The sequence below is a fragment of the Pelobates fuscus genome, chromosome 11 (genome assembly GCF_036172605.1).
Source record: "Pelobates fuscus isolate aPelFus1 chromosome 11, aPelFus1.pri, whole genome shotgun sequence".
Taxonomy (NCBI): Eukaryota; Metazoa; Chordata; class Amphibia; order Anura; family Pelobatidae; genus Pelobates; species Pelobates fuscus.
In genome coordinates this window covers 10,066,670-10,084,892 of record NC_086327.1, presented here as the reverse complement: position 1 = coordinate 10,084,892, position 18,223 = coordinate 10,066,670, and the positions used below count along the sequence as shown (strand labels likewise).

The 18,223-nt window shown below is 43.6% G+C and overlaps 1 protein-coding gene across 1 annotated transcript in view; it reads right to left on the bottom strand.

Moving 5' to 3' along the window:
* Positions 1 to 16,483, bottom strand: part of FAM131C (family with sequence similarity 131 member C) — a 58,943-nt gene extending 42,460 nt beyond the window's left edge. The window contains exon 1 of the mRNA XM_063436787.1: positions 15,993 to 16,483. Coding sequence (XP_063292857.1) covers positions 15,993 to 16,041 — 49 coding nt within the window. The 5' untranslated portion in view covers positions 16,042 to 16,483. The remainder of the gene's footprint in view (positions 1 to 15,992) is intronic.
* Between the last annotated feature and the right edge of the window lie 1,740 nt (positions 16,484 to 18,223).

Genomic DNA, 18,223 nt, shown 5'->3' with positions numbered 1-18,223 from the left:
ACCTCAGGTAAGTTGTCAAACTGTTCTTAAACAGTTTGACTACTTACTCTGGGAGGCGGTCTCGGCACTATTTGCACAATAACCCTTACACTGAGCTGTAGTGGTTATTGTGTCTGGATTATTTATTTAAATAATCTACAAGTGCCCCTCCCGAGATCAGGCTCTGGATCCGCCACTGGTGTAGGGTAAGAGATTCTTGATCCAAGGATTAATCTGACTGCCATTCTGGAGTCAAGAAGAAATTTTGTTCCTAGTTTGTTGCAAAATTGGAAGTGCTTCGAGCTAGTTTTTTTGCCTTCTTTTGGATCAACATCAAAAAACAAATGTGAGGAAGGCTGAACTTGATGGACACATCTCTTTTCAGCCTATGTAACTATTATAGAAACTGTAACTGCTTCATCCCATTGAAGTGGTTATGGTGACTGGAGTCCACTGGCATACCTCCCAACAATTAAAAGGGTAAAATCAGGAAGGGGTCTGTGGGGCCATGAGGTGGCATCATGCCGTGATTCACTCGCACTGTGCTATCAGGGGATATTCCCTGGTGTCCCAAGGAATTGAAGCAGGACGGCAGGACACCAAAATTAGTACTGTCCTGCCTAAAGCAGGACAATTGGGAGGCCTGCACTGGCACTGTCCTTCCAGTTAGTGTTAAATAGTTTTTAATGTTTTAATACTAAATGAGTCTTTAACAGCCCATCTCTCTCTGTTCTGCTTTGACTAATGAGGAAGCATTTGCCTGAGCAGCAATGGGTGGCTGAGAGTATTAGCTGACTGCTTTCAGCCTATCACAGTGCCTATTTCAAGTATCAATTGGTATGGCTAGAACAGGGGTAGGCAACCTTCGGCTCTACAGATGTTTTGGACTACATCTCCCATAATGCTTTTACAGCCATATTGCTGGCAAAGCATCAAGGGAGATGTAGTCCACAACATCTGTAGAGCCGAAGGTTGCCTACCCCTGGGCTAGAAGGAAGTATGTAATCTCTGCCTTAGCCACACCTCCAGTGGGGTGGGGCTATGGGAAGCCAGGGGCCCTCATTCAGTGTTAAACTGCTCAAAAATAGTGTAATATAGAATGGAGATACAGCGCCAGGGGACTTCAGATACTATAGCCACTTTGATTTGATTAAAGCGTTATAGTGCACACAGTGTCCCTTTAAAAACTTCATTTGTTTCACTGCACCCCTAGGGATACTGACAGTTGACCTATGTAATACTCCCTGTACTCACTGCGTTTCCTCTGATGGCTCCGTTTTATATGACATTATGACATAATTTCAATTAACAAGGCAGTGAGGCCTCCTCGGTTCGGCGCGCAATAATGGCTGCCTATTCATGGCAGGGAAGCCAATACGACAAACAGGGACCACAGGGACCACTAACAGGTCACACAGGGTTATCTATTATCGGTTGGGAAATGATCAATGAGTCTTAAAATTTTAGACAAATAGAAAACGGCGGACTTGGAAGAATTTCCCAGTTCGGCTAGTTTGGCATAAAATATGAAACGGACATTGAATTCCAGACAGCTCACAGTTTCGTGAATAGGCCTGAGTTTGTAAAACGGGAGGAGCGCTGACGCAAAGAAAATGGTGGAGCAAGCTATTACATGGTGTGACGGTAAAATGCTTTATCCGGGGTTGCAGATTAAATGGGTTTTTCCTGACACTTTTGAAATCTTTATTTTTTTCAGCAGAATTTGAAAGTGCTGCCAGTCATTACGTTGTACTCATGGGCACATGGTGCGAAATCAATTAATTAATCAATAATTATTATTATTACAGTGATTAATCAATAGTAAGCGCATTCATTTCATACTGACGGGCAGTTCTTTCTCACCCTGCATAACAAAATGAAGAATTCATAAGAGTCTGAAATGATACATTATCAGGGTTATTATTCACTAATAAGTAAATTGTCAGGAATTCAAAGGGAATTTTAAGTCAATATAATCAAACTGTCGGCACGTGGACTGAATAAGGGGCAGCCTCATGAGGTTTTATGGAGCGTAGTTCGTTGGTAAGTATAGTTCGCGGTAAGGGCAGCACGCACTAGGGTTTAGGTGAAGGGCAGCTCGCGCTATCAGTAAAGCGGGAGGCTCGGGGCCAGGGCAAGAGCCCTGATTAGTAGTTCGCAGCGCGAGGTTCACAGTGTTCGGAAATTCGGGAGTATGAATTTAAAGGCACCAAAATTATTTACCTCAGCTTGTGCCAGACAAATCCAAAGGTTGGCTGTTAAATATTTGAGTTGCTACTTTTTACCTGTGGAGATGTCTGGCACAGTTGAGGCTGTGTTGGAATAGCTTAAACAGAAGGCTTTAGGCTGTGGTGATACTGAATGGCTGCAAGCATGCTTGGAGTCCGCCCCTGGTACTTCTGGTCTGATTGAACTGGTCTGATTGAACTGGTACTTCTCCTCTGACAATTAAAGTGCCAGTCCAAACGAAAAAATCTGGTGAGAGCAACCCCTGCAGAATTCGTGAGGCGAGAATAAGAAGGCCCAGGGAAACTTTCTCATCGTCTCCAATAAAGATCAACAAGAGAATGTGGAAATAAAACAGAAAATACGAACAAAAGAAGAAGAATAAAGAGGCTGGGGACTGACCTAGGCTATTGGAAGAAAGCGAAGTAGCTCAGGATATCTCGGGTCACAGTCATGAGCTGGGTGAGTTACAAACAACTGTGAATAATGCTGTTTTAGGCAAAGTGGTGTCTTCACTTGAAAAGGGTACTAAATAATTGCACCTAAATTGGCGAGAGTATGGGAGCCGGGGACAGAAGTGGTCACAGTTAATCCGAAAGTTACGCATTCTGTGAGGGAAGAAGTTAGAGTAAAAGAGACATGCATGAAAGAAGCGTTAGGCTTTGAAAGCTCCCCTTTGGGTTTTCATTTAAGGGGACCCTAAATAAATAAATAATGGGGGGACCTAAACTAAACTGGATAAGGAAAAAGGGGACGATGAAAGGAAGAAATGTATTCCTAGGTCATTCAATAATTGGCTGCAAGCTTTTTGCATTTATTCTAGCGTGATAGGTGAAAAATATTGTGCTGTGTTTTTTTTCAACACGCAGAAGCTATATTGGAAGCATATAAAAAAAATTTCATGGTTTTATGAAACCATGAAACATCCATATATACACATCCATATATAATCAATAGAAACATAGAATATGCAATATTCTACAGTAGTACATTTTCAAAAAGCTCAGACCCCAGTGAAACTCGAAAGATTACTACCTTATCTCGAAATGTATCCAAATCGGGAGGACAAGTTAATTAAAGAAGGCTTTGAAAATGGTTTCCGGTTACCTGTATATAGTTCTGTTGAATTTTGTTGGGTTGAAAATGTAAAATCAGTTTTAGAATTGCCAAGTTTAGCTTTGAAAACAATTTGTAAAGAGTTAGAATTAGGTAGGATTGATGGTCCTTTCGATGTTCCACTGTTTAGGAGTTATCCCCTCTGGGTTTAGTGCCAAAGAAAGAACCAGGGTCAGATAGGCTAATACGTCATTTATCATATCCTTTAAATTACATGATTTCTAAAGGAGAAGGTTCAGTGTCCTACTCAACTTTTGATAAAGCTTTAATCTTAGTAAGAGAATGTGGAAGGGGTGCACTGATGGCAAATGGACATATAGAAGCTGCCTTTCTACTCTTACCGATTCATCCTGAATCTTTCAATTCGCTAGGTTTTCAATTCAAGGGACAGTATTTTTTTGACAAGTGTTTGCCTATGGCAGGGGTAGGCAACCTTCGGCTCTACAGATGTTTTGGACTACATCTCCCATAATGCTTTTACAGCCATATTGCTGGCAAAGCATCAAGGGAGATGTAGTCCACAACATCTGTAGAGCCGAAGGTTGCCTACCCCTGGCCTATGGGTTTGGACTATCATGTTCTTATTTTGAGTCATTTGCGACTTTTATTGAATGTATTGTTCAGTATGAATCGTGTCGTAGTCAAATAATGCATTGTTTGGATGATTTTTTATTTGTGGGCTCTGAGGAGAGGGACATTTGTAAGAACTTGTTAGAAACGTTCCAAAATGTGACTTGCAGGTTAGGTATTCCGTTAGCAGAGGATAACATGGTTTTACCCACTTTTTGTTTGCAGTTCTTTGGTATAATTATTGATTCATCAAACATGGAATTGAGGTTGCCAGAGGATAAGATACTGAAAAGGAAGATGCTGATCCAGCAGGTAATGGGCTGTGAGAAGGTGACATTAAAAGTTCTACAATCGTTACTAGGTCTGTTGACATTCGCATCGAGGGTTATCCAAATGGGGAGAGCTTTCTCTAGGAAGTTGGGTATGGCAATGACTAATGTTAAGTCCCCATTTGCACACATTAGAGTAACAAAGGAATGAAAGCAATGGAAGATCAATGTGGCAAAAGGAGTTCATAGATTCTGATAGTTTGGAGCTATTTACAGATGCATCCGGTGCTATCGGTTTTGGCATATATTGGGATGGACTATGGTGGCAACAGGAATGGCCGGATCTTTGGATACAGGAAGGCTTAACCAAAAATCGAACTTTGTTGGAATTATTTCCAATTGAAGCAGCAATATATTTATGGGGAGATGCATGGAAAAATAAGCGCCTGATTGTCACATGCGACAATCTAAGTGTAGTGATGGTAATTAATTCTTTACAGTCTAGGTGTAAGAGGGTTATCAATTTACTTAGACATTTGGTGTTAAGGTGCTTACAATTGAACATTTGGGTGAAAGCTAGGCATATACCAAGCAAAATGAATAGGCTGGCTGATGCTCTTTCACGATTACAATTGCAGGAATTTCGGGAAATGGCACCGAGAGCAGCTTCAGAAGGAATCCAGTTTCCGTCAGACCTTTGGGAATTGATTGGGGACAGTTACGTGTCATGCTAATGAATTCGGTAGCAGCCTCTACTTGGAGTGCATATGTTAGGGCATGGAATGAGTGGTTCAATTTTAGCAATGTAAATGGAAAAGATCTGTTTGGAGAGGATAAAGAGAGTGCCATACAATTTACATTGGTTTCAATGCAGAAAGGTTTTTCTAAGTCTAAGTTAGCTTGTAGTTTAGCCGGGGTGGATTTCTTTATGAAAATGTGCGATTGTAAGCCAATCAAACAGTATTTCATAGTAAATCAGTTAGTTTGAGGCTATAGAAGAGCTAGTAGAGTTAGACATAATAGGAAACCTATATCATTTGCAGTTTTATCACAGTTATTTGAAGTTTTGGAAGAAGTATGCTATTCTTCGTATGAGTTAGTTTTATTTAGATGTTCATTTATAACAGCATTTTCGCAGCTTTAAGAATTAGTGAGTTGGTTGCTAGGAGTAAATTTTGTTTATCAGGTTTGCAATGGGAGGATATTATAGTTAGCGATAAAAAAAGTGATGTATTTGTTATCAAATCCAAAACAGATAAAGAAGGCAAAGGGAGATGGTTATTTTAACGGATCGACGGGCACCCCGACTGGGTACCTCCGTTGAAGGATGCTCCTAGCGCTTCCTGAGGACCCCAAGCACTGCAGCAGACACCAAAACCACCAAAAGGGAGCAGCATACGAATGCTCTCAAGCATATGAATGCTGTAAACAGCTGAACAGGAAAAGCATACAATCAGCTTACACTCCTGGCAGTCAGCATACAATCCAATTCCCCCAATAACGAGACGACACTTCGTTTTGAGATCAAGCAGAACTGACTGTACTGGCACATACAGCCTCTTTTATTCACAATCCACAAACATAGTACTTGCCCACAGGGTTTTGAAATACAACCAATCAATCCGTACAATACACACAGACACTCCCACACAAAATCCTCCCCTCTGCCTGTGATATGATTACTGAACACAATGGGTAATATAATTATCACAGGCAGAGAAATACAGTTTTATAAAACATATCACAGGGACCTCAAAACATGCAATAACCCAATAAGTATATCTTTGGAACCGGGGGATCTGGGAGAACCACATATTCAAAATTCACCCAGATTGGTTCAGTAGTTTGGAAGATACAGTTTAATGCAGATTCCGCAGAACATATACAGGCTATATGAAAAATAATTACTGTATAATGTGTCCCCTGTTGTATAGTTTAAAACTACTGCTAGATGTCTTTGTGCACCAAATACCGTCGAGATGGCACCGTGTAGAAAAGTCCAAACAGTGTCCGTGAGTTAAAATGGCCGCCATCCATTGTTCTCACCATGTGCTTCATCCATTGTTCTCACCATGTGCCTCTGATACATGAAATGGTGGCCACCCAGTAACTCCACAGTATGTCCCCAGATGGTTCTTAAAGGGCCAGCAGCAGCATAATAAAATACAATATGCCCAAATACTGTATTTAAAGGGCCAAATCTCCCAGAGGCCATAGTCAGCAGGCAGGAGGCGGGCAAACAGGCTTCTCCAATGCCCAGTGGCGAGGTTGGTTTCGCCACAGTTATCATTGCTGGAGATTCAAGGATCGCTTTTGTGTCCGGTGAAAGTGTCAGAATATTTGTCAGTAAGACCAAAGGTGGAAGGTCCATTTTGTATGCATTTTGATGCCATTCCTTTGACTAAGTTTCAATTTACAAAGGTCTTCAAGATATGCATGGATAGGTTAACTTTAGAAGATGAACGTTATTCGTCTCATTCGTTTAGAATTGGAGCTGCAACGGAAGCAGCAAGGTGTGGTTTGTGACGAACTGGACCGCGTCACGAGTCCTTGGAGGGGCATACTTGCCAGCCTCCTACCCTGTTACTATGGCTTATGTGTTAAACCCTATTTGAAAACACTGTTTGTACCTCTTTGGACTTGTGAAGTAGCACTTCGAACTCCTGAAGTAATTCGAAGCAGCACTTTGAATTACCGAACAACCGCATTAACCAGAGACCACCCTGGAGCTTGTTAACACCCAGTGGCGTACTAAGGGGGGGGCGGGGGGGGCGGTCCGCCCCGGGTGCCATCAGGCAGGGGGGTGCCACCAGGGCTGGCCAGGCTTGCTATTCTGTGAGCTGTGTGGCTGCACCGGGTGCCGTAGCAGCAGGGGCGCTGGGCAGCCGACACAGCTCACACGCAGGGGCTGGAAGCAGGAAACCTGCACAGAGATTTGGGGGCGGAGCTAAAACGGCCGTGGGGGCGGAGCCAAGCCGGATGCGGGGGCGGAGCTACTTACTGATCACACAGAGGGGAAGCAGGAAGGAGTCCCTGCTTCCCCAACTACAGCACAAGAGGGACTGAATCCACTCCTACTCCAGCCCAAGCTTACAGTAAGTGGGAGAGTGTGTGCTGTTTGTAACTGTGATTGTGACTGTGTTTGACTGTGTGTGTGCTGTGTGTAACTGTGATTGTGACTGTCTTTGACTGTGTGTGAGTGTGTAACTGTGATTGTGACTGTCTTTGACTGTGTGTGCTGTGTGTAACTGTGATTGTGACTGTCTTTGACTGTGTGTGTAACTGTGATTGTGACTGTCTTTGACTGTGTGTGAGTGTGTAACTGTGATTGTGACTGTCTTTGACTGTGTGTGCTGTGTGTAACTGTGATTGTGACTGTCTGACTGTGTGTGAGTGTGTAATTGTGATTGTGACTGTCTTTGACTGTGTGTGAGTGTGTAACTGTGATTGTGACTGTATTTGACTGTGTGTGAGTGTGTAACTGTGATTGTGACTGTCTTTGACTGTGTGTGAGTGTGTAAGTGTGATTGTGACTGTCTTTGACTGTGTGTGAGTGTGTAACTGTGATTGTGACTAGGGATCGACCGATTATCGGTTTTACCGATATAATCGGCCGATATTCGGTATTTTCGGCAATATCGGTATCGGCCAATATAGCTACCAATATTGCCGATAATACCTCCTAGGACCGCCAGGCTCATTACAAGCCCGGCGGTCCTGGGGGGGCCGGCAGCAAGCATTGACTTACCCTCCCAGCAGCTCCTGCAGCTCCATGTCTAAATCTCGCGAGACCCGCGGCTGCAGAGCGTTGCCACGGGTTACCATGGCAACGCTCCGCGCGGCACTAAGGGCCGCGAGATTTACACTGGGGAGCTGGAGGAGCTGCTGGGAGGGTAAGTCAGCGCTTGCTGCCAGCCGCCCCACAGTACTTAACAAGCCACCGGACCACCAGGGAATACTATATCCCCCCCTCCCTGGTAAGAAGCAGGGAGGGGGGGGACTAAAATATTTAAATATTAAAAAAAATAATAATAAACATAAAAAAATCCCCCCCTCCATTTTACACAAATTACATCACTACACAAACACACACACACACACACACACACACACACACACTGCATTACATACATACACACTACACAAACACACACGCACACTGCATTACATACATACACACTACACAAACACACACACACTGCATTACATACATACACACTACACAAACACACACACACTGCATTACATACATACATACACACTACACAAACACACACACACACACTGCATTACATACATACACACTACACAAACACACACACACACACACTGCATTACATACATACACACTACACAAACACACACAAACTGCATTACATACATACACACTACACAAACACACACACACACACTGCATTACATACATACACACTACACAAACACACACACCCCATTACATACACACTACACAAACACACACAAACTGCATTACATACATACACACTACACAAACACACACACTTCATTACATACACAAACTACACACACTCAAACTGCATTACATACATACACACTACACAAACACACACACACTGCATTACATACATACACACTACACAAACACACACTGCATTACATACATACACACTACACAAACACATACACTGCATTACATACATACATACACTACACAAACACACACACTGCATTATATATACACACTACACAAACACACTGCATTACATGCACACAGACTACACAAACACAAACTCTACACAAACACACACTGCATTACATACACACACTACACAAACACACACACTGCATTATATACACACACTGCATTCACTTTACCCACACTACACACACTGCATTCACTATACACACACTACAAAAACACACACTCTGCATTCACTATACACACACTACACAAACACACACTCTGCATTCACTATACACACACTACACAAACACACACTCTGCATTCACTATACACAGTATAAAACACACACTCTGCATTCACTATACATACTCTGCATTCACTATATATATATATATACACACACTACACAAACACTCACTGTATTCACTATACACTCTGCATACACTATATATACACACTACACAAATACACACTGCATCCACTACACACACAGCTCCCCTGTCTAAATACACTTCATCCACTACATGTGGCATGTATATTTTGTGCATTTACCATTAGAAAGAGTTTATTTTTTCAAAATGGTAAATGTACAGAATATCGGCAAGTTATCGGCTATCGGCCTGAAAGTTCACAGCTTATCGGTATCGGTATCGGCTCTAAAAAATCAATATCGGTCGATCCCTAATTGTGACTGTTTTTGATTGTGTGTGTGTGTGACTGTCTGTGATTATGTTGTGTGTATGTGTGACTGTCTGCCTGTGTGATTGTCTGCCTCTGATTGTGTGTGTGACTGTCTGTGACTGTGTGTGTGTGTGTGTGCCCCTGTGTGTGTGACTGTCTGACTGTGATTGTCTGTGTGACTGTGTGTGACTGTCTGCCTGTGATTGTGTGTGTGTGTGTGTGTGACTGCCTGTGATTGTGTGTGTGTGTGTGTGTGTGTGTGTGTGTGAGTGACTGCCTGTGACTGTGTTGTGTGTATGTGTGACTGTCTGCCTGTGATTGTGGGTGTGACTGTCTGTGAATCTGTGTGTGTATGTGTGACTGTCTGCCTGTGTGATTGCCTGTGTGTTTGACTGTCTGCCTGTAACTGTGTGTGAGTGACTGTGTGTGGGACTGTTTGCATCTGACTGTGTCTGACGGTCTTCGCCCTGCAGTGAGCCGGCAGCCAGGATATGATGTCATCGCGGCCTCTGCATCATTACAGGGCGTGCGATGGAACTGTGCAGAAAGAGCACAGAGATCCCAGCAGCAACCACTGACCACCAGGGACTGAGGATCCACTCTAGCCCTTCTAGAGCAAGGTAGGGAGGCAGGGTGGACCTCTTAATGATTAAATGTGTGTATGTATGTAATATTTGTGTGTGTATGTGATTGTGTGTCTGTGATTGTATGTGTGTGGGTCACTGATTGTGTTTGTGTAAATCTGTGATTATGTGTGATTGTGTGTATCTCTGCGTATGTGTTTAGTAGATAGCTACCTTATTTCCTGTCCTTAAATATTGCAATCCCACATAAGGATAACAAATAAGGGATTTATCTGCTAAACAACTGAAAATAAGAAAAGGGCATTTTTTTATCCTTTAGCTGTTTAGTAGATCATTCCCTGAATTGGTGCCCGTATGTGAGATTTCCATATTTAAAGATACTAAATGAGGGTGCTGTTTAGCAGATAGCACCTTATTTGGTGTCCTTAAATATGGCAATCCCACAAAGGATAGCAAATAGGAGTTATCTGCTAAATAAAGATTGAAATTAAGAGGTGTCAGCCAGCCCACAACAAGAAATCTGGGTGGCTAATGTGAATAATATGCAAATGTGTAGTCAGATGCCAGCATGCAGAACACAGCATGCTGGCATCAGACAGCCAATGGCAGCATATTACCCCATCTCCTAGTGAGAAGTTTTACTGCTCCCCCTCCCCCTCCTATTTTGACTGTGGTATCTTATGTGCCCCCCCATATATATTGTTCCTAGAGTCGCCACAATGTCTGCATGTGTGTCAATGTGTATCTGTGTGTGACTGTGTTTGTGTGTATATGTATCTGCATGTGTGTATGTCCGTGTATGTGTATATGTGCAGACATCTAAAAATCTCGCCAACACTACACACAAATACACTCATGCATTTCAACATCAACACTACATACACACCCCACCATTATATATAACCATACCACTGCATTCAAATACCACACAACACACAAATGCATGCTTGCAATCAAACGCCAACACTACATACAAACACACCGCTACATTCACTTACATATACTCCATACAAAAACATGCATACATTCAAACACACAAACACTGCTTAGTGCTAATTACATAAGAAAAAAATTGGTTGTTTTTATATTTAAATTTGAGGGGGGGGGGGGGGGGCAGGGGGGGTGCCAAAAATAGGACCCGCCCCGGGTGCCAAATGCTCTAGGTACGCCCCTGTTAACACCTATTAACAACTTGGAACGTTTCCCACCGCAGTGTTCTTATTGTTCGTCTGGGTGGCCGCTATTCTTATGGACAACCACGAGGTGGCGGCTATCTTGTTCGCATGAACGCAGGCAGCGGTGTTTGGGTATGAATCTCATGGAACTAAAATCGGATACAGAAACTCCTGAACACCGCTGGACTTCCATCATCGCCTGCGTTCGTTTCTATTCAGCTTAGAAAGGCACTTTTCAGTGAGATCATTCGTCTGGATGAAGGGAACAAGCTCCAGGGTAAGACTATTGACTCTTTTCGGTAGTTTGTTCATTTTCAAACTACCTGTAACAGATGCCCTGTTCATTGTATTATAATTTTGTTACAATTCTGTTACTGTCTAAACTCCTTGTTGCAATAACCTTCACCTAACCCGGCAAACTAATAAAAAATCAAACAAATTGGGTACCAAACATTTTTTCGACGTTCGACCACCCAAGCCAGTCATGTGCCTTCAATTGACTCATTTGACTTTATGCCAAACTGCAACTCCAACGTTCTAAGTGGTTCCCTGGGTGGTCGTCAATTCGTATGCACGAACACGTGGTGACGGCTATCTTGTTTTGTCAAAAGCGTCCAGCGGGACTTGTTCGTCAAGTGTCTGGAACTATTTTTGGACACTCAATGGCCTGCTGGGACTTCCAGGACCACTTGGATTCGTGATAATTCATCTGAAGAAGGCGGCATTCGGTAGAAATAACATACGAATGAAGTGGCACATGGCCATCACACGCACAAACTGTTATCCGAACTGTAGTTCGATATTTTATAAGGCACAAAAGAGACTGGCCGCACCAGCTGAATTCATGGTACTATTCTGGGCAGGAACCTCGTGTATGGCCGGGCAGAAATAGGACTTCCATCTAACTTTTGAAATCCTGAACCGATTCGCATGATTTTTTTACATGTTGTTCCCCTAGCTATGGGCTATCAGAAAATTTATGTTTTATGGGGTTTGGATATGGTTTTAGGGTATTTCTGAAAATGTGTAAAAATTGTCATGTTTTCGTTTGGAGATAATGAGTTGATACAGTAATTAACTCAATTATCTCCCAAGCAGAGGGGAGGGATTGTGTGTAATGTATGGGAGTAACTCATTACATGACTCTATGTTTATTGGTTGTTCACTGTTTTTCCCTGTGCCCAACAAGGTTAAAAATCAGTTCTGCTTAATCCTCAACACGTAGCCTTGTCTCGTGCTTGTAGGGAACCTGCTTCACAGCTAATCACTAGCTCTTATAAGAGCTCTACTACACCTTCAACTACTTGTTCAGCTGCGATGACATCTGGAGAATATTGCAGCACAGCTCCTCTCAAGGGAAAAGGACGTCTCTAACGGCATTCAACTCAGGGTGGCCGTAACACTACCGAACTAGACCAACTGAAAGCCCTGATTCTCTGGATCTGTTTTGGGCATGGGACCATGCCTGCGGTCGGTCAAATACATGACTTCCATAACATTTCTGAACCCCTGAACTGATCTGGGTGATTTTTGGATATGCTGGTCACCCAGATCAGGGCTATCAAGGAATGTAACAATTTATGTGTTTTGGGGAACTTTTGGGGTTTTACAAAAATATGTGTTGAGTTGATACAGTATCTGACTCAATTATCTCCCAGACAGAGGGGAGGGATTGTATGTTTTTTTATAGGAGTGTCATGCATTTAATCACTGTTCTTGTTGGTCTGTGTCTTTATGTTGGAGTCCCCAACAAGGTCCATGTGGGTGTACCACTTGCATGGGGATTGTCATAAAAGCCAGTGTGGCACCATTAAAAATGAGTTCCTGCTTACCCTCAACACAGAGCCTCGTCTCGTGATTGAGGGAACCACTATACCTGCTATAATCTCTGCTCTTGGGATGGCTCTTTGGAGGGTTATAATCACTAGCTCTTTTAAGAGCTGCTCCTGCTATACTCTCTGGAGTAGGAGAGGTCTGCCCACTGGAAGCTGGATCCTGGTCTTGGGTCCAGGGTGGGCAGAGGACGGCGAGTTCCGAGCCAAGCTGTAACGCTGGAAGTGGGGACTACGGTGCTGATGGTGTCTGGTGGAGTGGTTGGAGTCCTTGGTGAGCACTAGGAGCATCAATTGGCGGAGGCACCTGGTCGGGGTGCCAGACGGTCCGTCACAGAGGACAATGCTGCTTAAATGCAACTATTAACCTCCAACAAATTCCACAGTGGTGTACAATGGGCTCAGAAACATGAGAGTGAATGACAAAAATATATAATTTATATAAAATCTAAACTAATGGTGTTTAAAGAAATAAGAGGTGACAAAGGTCTCTGTTTAAGGCAGGGGTGGGGAATGTCCCGCATAAGGTCCACAACATTAATTGGTCTGGCCCCGCCCTTCCAAGGCAACCGCAGGGACGACTTGAAATTCAATAACCCTAATCACATTTAAAATATTTTCCCCTCAGACTGTGAGCGAGAGTCCGAGGGAATTAAGGAGGGAGGTGCTGGAGGCTGGTAAAGCTGCATTACGGCTGGCGGTGACCAGAACGAGCACCGCAGGGTGAGGGCTTCCCGTGACTCCCCTGCACTACCCTGCACTCAAGCTCCGCTCCCACACTCAAGCTCCGCCCCCACACTCACGCTCCATCCCCCAGACCCAAACAGCTGACATCCTACATAGGAAGAGGCTGGAAAGGGGGGACTTTGCCTAACAGTGCTCCCACAGCATTCAATGACAGGTAAGTTTACTCAGCAACACACGACAGAGTGAGTGAGTGTGTGTATGTGCCTGCTAGTGAGCATGTGAGTGTCAGTGAGCTTGTCTGTAATAAGCATGTGTGTGTCAGTGAGCTTGTCTGTAATAAGCATGTCTGTGTGTGTATCTGTAATAACCATGTGTATGTCAGTGAGCTTGTCTGTAAGGATCATGTGTGTCAGTGGGCTTGTCTGTAATAAGCATGTGTGTGTGTCAGTGAGCTTGTCTGTAATAACCATGTGTGTGTCAGTGAGCTTGTCTGTTATAAGCATGTGTGTATGTCAATGAGCTTGTCCGTAAGGAGCATGTGTGTCAGTGAGCTTGTCTGTAATAAGCATGTGTTTATGTCAGTGAGCTTGTCTGTAGGGACATTGTGTGTCAGTGAACTTATTATTAGTAAGCTGTTAGTAAGTGTTTATAGCCCCATTCCCCAGACATCAGATGACACACAATGCTGGGGAAAACAACGCCTTTATCAGACATCCCAAGTGTCCCGGTAGTTCCGAGACACACTCCCGCATTTTAAATGCGGCTCCCTGACACCCGCAAAATCATGCATATTATCCCACAAATCACACACACAATCTGATGTGTGTGTGTGATTTCCATTGTATTTCATATGATTTGCTCCACTCCTCCCACCCATAATTATTGCTTAACAGAGGCCAGTTAGGGGCCAGGAAGCCCTTTAAGAGCCGACCGGGCCCCTGTGATATCAGCTAGCAGGAAGGAAGTGACAGCCACTTCCTCCCAGCTTCACAGAGAGCTGCCCGAGGAGTGGAGGGAGGAGGCAGCAGAGGCACACAGGAATGGAGAGAGGAGGAGGCTGGAGCACACAGCATGGAGGCACACAGGAACGGAGAGCGGAGGAGGCTGGAGCACACAGCATGGAGGCAAAGAAGAGGCTGGAGTGAAAATGGAGTGGTAGTGGCATTTCCTAAACACTTCCTATATGTAATTTTAATACTCTTTAACCCATATACACAGACCAAGGATCACATCAGTGAAAACTTTATATGACATTTATATGGTATAGAATAGTTTGCTTTAATACAACTCTACCTTTTAGCCAGTTAGGGGACAGGGGAAGCCACAACATTTCTTTCTCACTAAAAGGGTTAATAATCTACTGCCATTTTTATTCGTGATGTCAAAGGTCACTGGAAATCAGACTGACTGTAAATTCCAAAAATCAAGAAATGACTCAATAGATATTTGTATTTATAGAGATCAATGAAAAGTATCCAGAACCGTTCCACGCCCCATCCTCTGTCTGACTGAGGGGTTTGGGAGGAAGGGATCATGTCTGCTGTAGAATAATTGTGTTTTCATTCATAGTAAATATGAATTAACAGTGTCTGTGAGTTTAACACAAAGTAACAAAGCATTTTCTTACTTAAATGACCTTTAACAACGACCCCTAATCAAGGAACCCGGTTATCTTGTACGTCAGAAATAGAACCCCCCGCCTAGATACAGCCCTCTCTCTCCATACAACAGCAGTACGTCCTTACTCCTCTATTTTTATATTTATATCTAAAACTCTAAAAAATAAACCACAAGGACCCCCAAATCCCGCATCCTGGGGCCCGCAGACTCTCCAACCTTTACATAGCAATTTGAAAGAAAACATTTGTAAGTGACTTTAACCCTGGATCAGCCACGACCAAGCCACAGGTTTTTGCCTGTGTTTAACCCACTGCCCAGCTCATTAGCTGTTTACAAAGGGAATTGCCAGGTTAATTAATCCACTTTGTAAAGCTGGGATTTACTGCTGACATTAGAACCCCTGTTTAATTTACTCCCTATAGAAACATGGCACGCTCACCCAGCTGTCAATAAAAGCAGATCGCTTGTGACGGAGACATTAACCCTTTTAGAAGCAGAGGTGTGCCCTCCACATCACTCTGCTTTTCAACTCCCAGGGCTGTCCGTGACTTAACCATTGTCCAACTTCGCCCCTGCTTCCCCCAACTCACCTTTGGAAATGCAAGAGCCCATGCCGAACAGCTGGCAGCCGTGTGCCATGAAAATCCTCCTGCAAATTATCCCCCTGGATCTGTTTTACCTGAAGAGCTTCTTCTCTGAAAATCCAGACCCCGGCATGGTTACTGCAAGCTCGGGGGGGGGGTCTCAGAATCCCTGCCAGGCTGCGAACATGGCACTGTACGTGAGACTGGCACCTGGCAGGAGTTGGCAGGGCAGAATGGGCTCGTAGTTGGTATTCAGAGAGCTGGCAGACATGGCACAGGCAGCGAGTGGGTGTCTGTGTGTTTAGGTTGTATTGCAAATAATGAGGGGGGGGACTGTCTGCTAGATGTCAACTCCCCTTCCCATCCTTCCTCAGCCCTGGGAGGTGTCTCTAAGGATCTCCGACATGTAACTAGGAATGGAAGGTTCTCAGCATATTCCTTCATCCGACTAGGTGAGGGAGGCAGCTGCTTGCTACATCATCACTTAACGAGCAATGAAACCTGGCGTGTGGAAGCAACAGGCTCTTGTGATGTCAGATCCCAGCCCTGGAGAGGAATAAAATCCACACATTCTACTTTACAATCAAAGCTGGAGTCAATCCTGCCCTGCTTTCATGCTGTAACAATGATCTGCCTTATTCAAAAGGAGAAATTATAAAAGGATCGGGATTTGCAGTAATCCTGCTATGTTCTTATTCTTTCTCTTAGCTTTCTAGGCATTTACTAAGAGCGATCAGAATTTCCTCATTGTTCGAGAACCTGCCTGACATCAGAACTTGTCCGTAAAAGTTATCTTTGATGAATCCATCAAGTGGCATTACCTCTGCAAATGGTACGAAGGAATGGGGGCGAGGTTGGCAGCTGATATGTGACGTTGGCATGACTTCTATACAGGGTGGGCAGGCACGCATCAGGATAAGAGAAAAATAAGTTGCCCTTCCAAGGAGCAGAACGGGTACACTGGCAGGGGTACCGCTGTGTGGGCAGCTCGGCCGCAAGGATTGATTCAGGCAGTTGGCCATTTTTGTAAAGAACGCAGGACAGACGACTCATTGTTACAAGTCTAAGCTGTTCATTATTTTACACAAAGGCGTACAAACTGAACGTAAACTGTCGCTAATGTTGTCCGATTCCAAAGAAATGAGGCAGTGTGCGTTTATTTTTTAAGTACAAAGAAATTACACAAATACGTGGTTAAAAGAACTAATCAAGGAGCAAAGAACTAATCTGGCATAACAGAAGGAATTAGACTCACGTGATGACTTTTCATTTTCAAAACCTAAAACATTCCAAAATTTACTGTAATAAGAATGACCTTGCAGCACTTGCAATGATAACAAAAATACAAACCTTGTCTAAAGAACGGCGTCGTATTAAATAATGTGATTTTAACAGCAAGCACGGTGAGGCTTATTGTAATCAATAAAGACAGAGTGGCTCATCGGTCCACATATACTACATGAAGAGCTCGGCGTGAGAATGCTTGCTTTTCCTAGAAGCACAGTTTCAGCAATGTGGATGCTAATTTCAGCAACCGCTACTGAAATAGACAGGAGTGCACGCTGCAAACTGGGACAGTTCAGGAGAAAAAATAGACTGTGCCATATTTATTGAGAAAATAAACATAATTAGTTTTGCATTGTGTTTTCTTCTGACAGATCGAGCTCTGTATTCCTCTGTATATTCGTGGTAAAAGATGAAAAGCCATCGGGGAGACAAAGCATGAAAAAGGGCCGTATTCTGCTCTATGAACTGGGCACCAAACACAAAATTATTCTTAAATAGTGATGTCGCGAACATAAAATTTTCGGTTCGCGAATGGCGAATGCGAACTTCCGCAAATGTTCGCGAACCGGAAAATTACACAGTTGATGCAGAGTCTGGTTTTATTCCATAAAAGGCATAAATCACCTAACATCCTAAATCACAATGGATTTGGATTGACACCTGACATATGACATATTGACACCTTGACATATGGATTGACACCTGTCCTCAGGGACCCTGATACACACTGACACAGAGCAGAATAGGGACTGTTCCTCCTACATAGGGTCACTTGGCAGATATGGATTGACACCTGTCCTCAGAGACCCTGATACACACTGACACAGAGCAGAATAGGGAATATTCACTAAATGCCAAACATTGTTATACAGGGGAATATTCAGTAAATTGTGCGCGGTGGGTGGGGGCCATAAATCACAATGGGGGACCTACTGTCCCCCCGCCCGCCC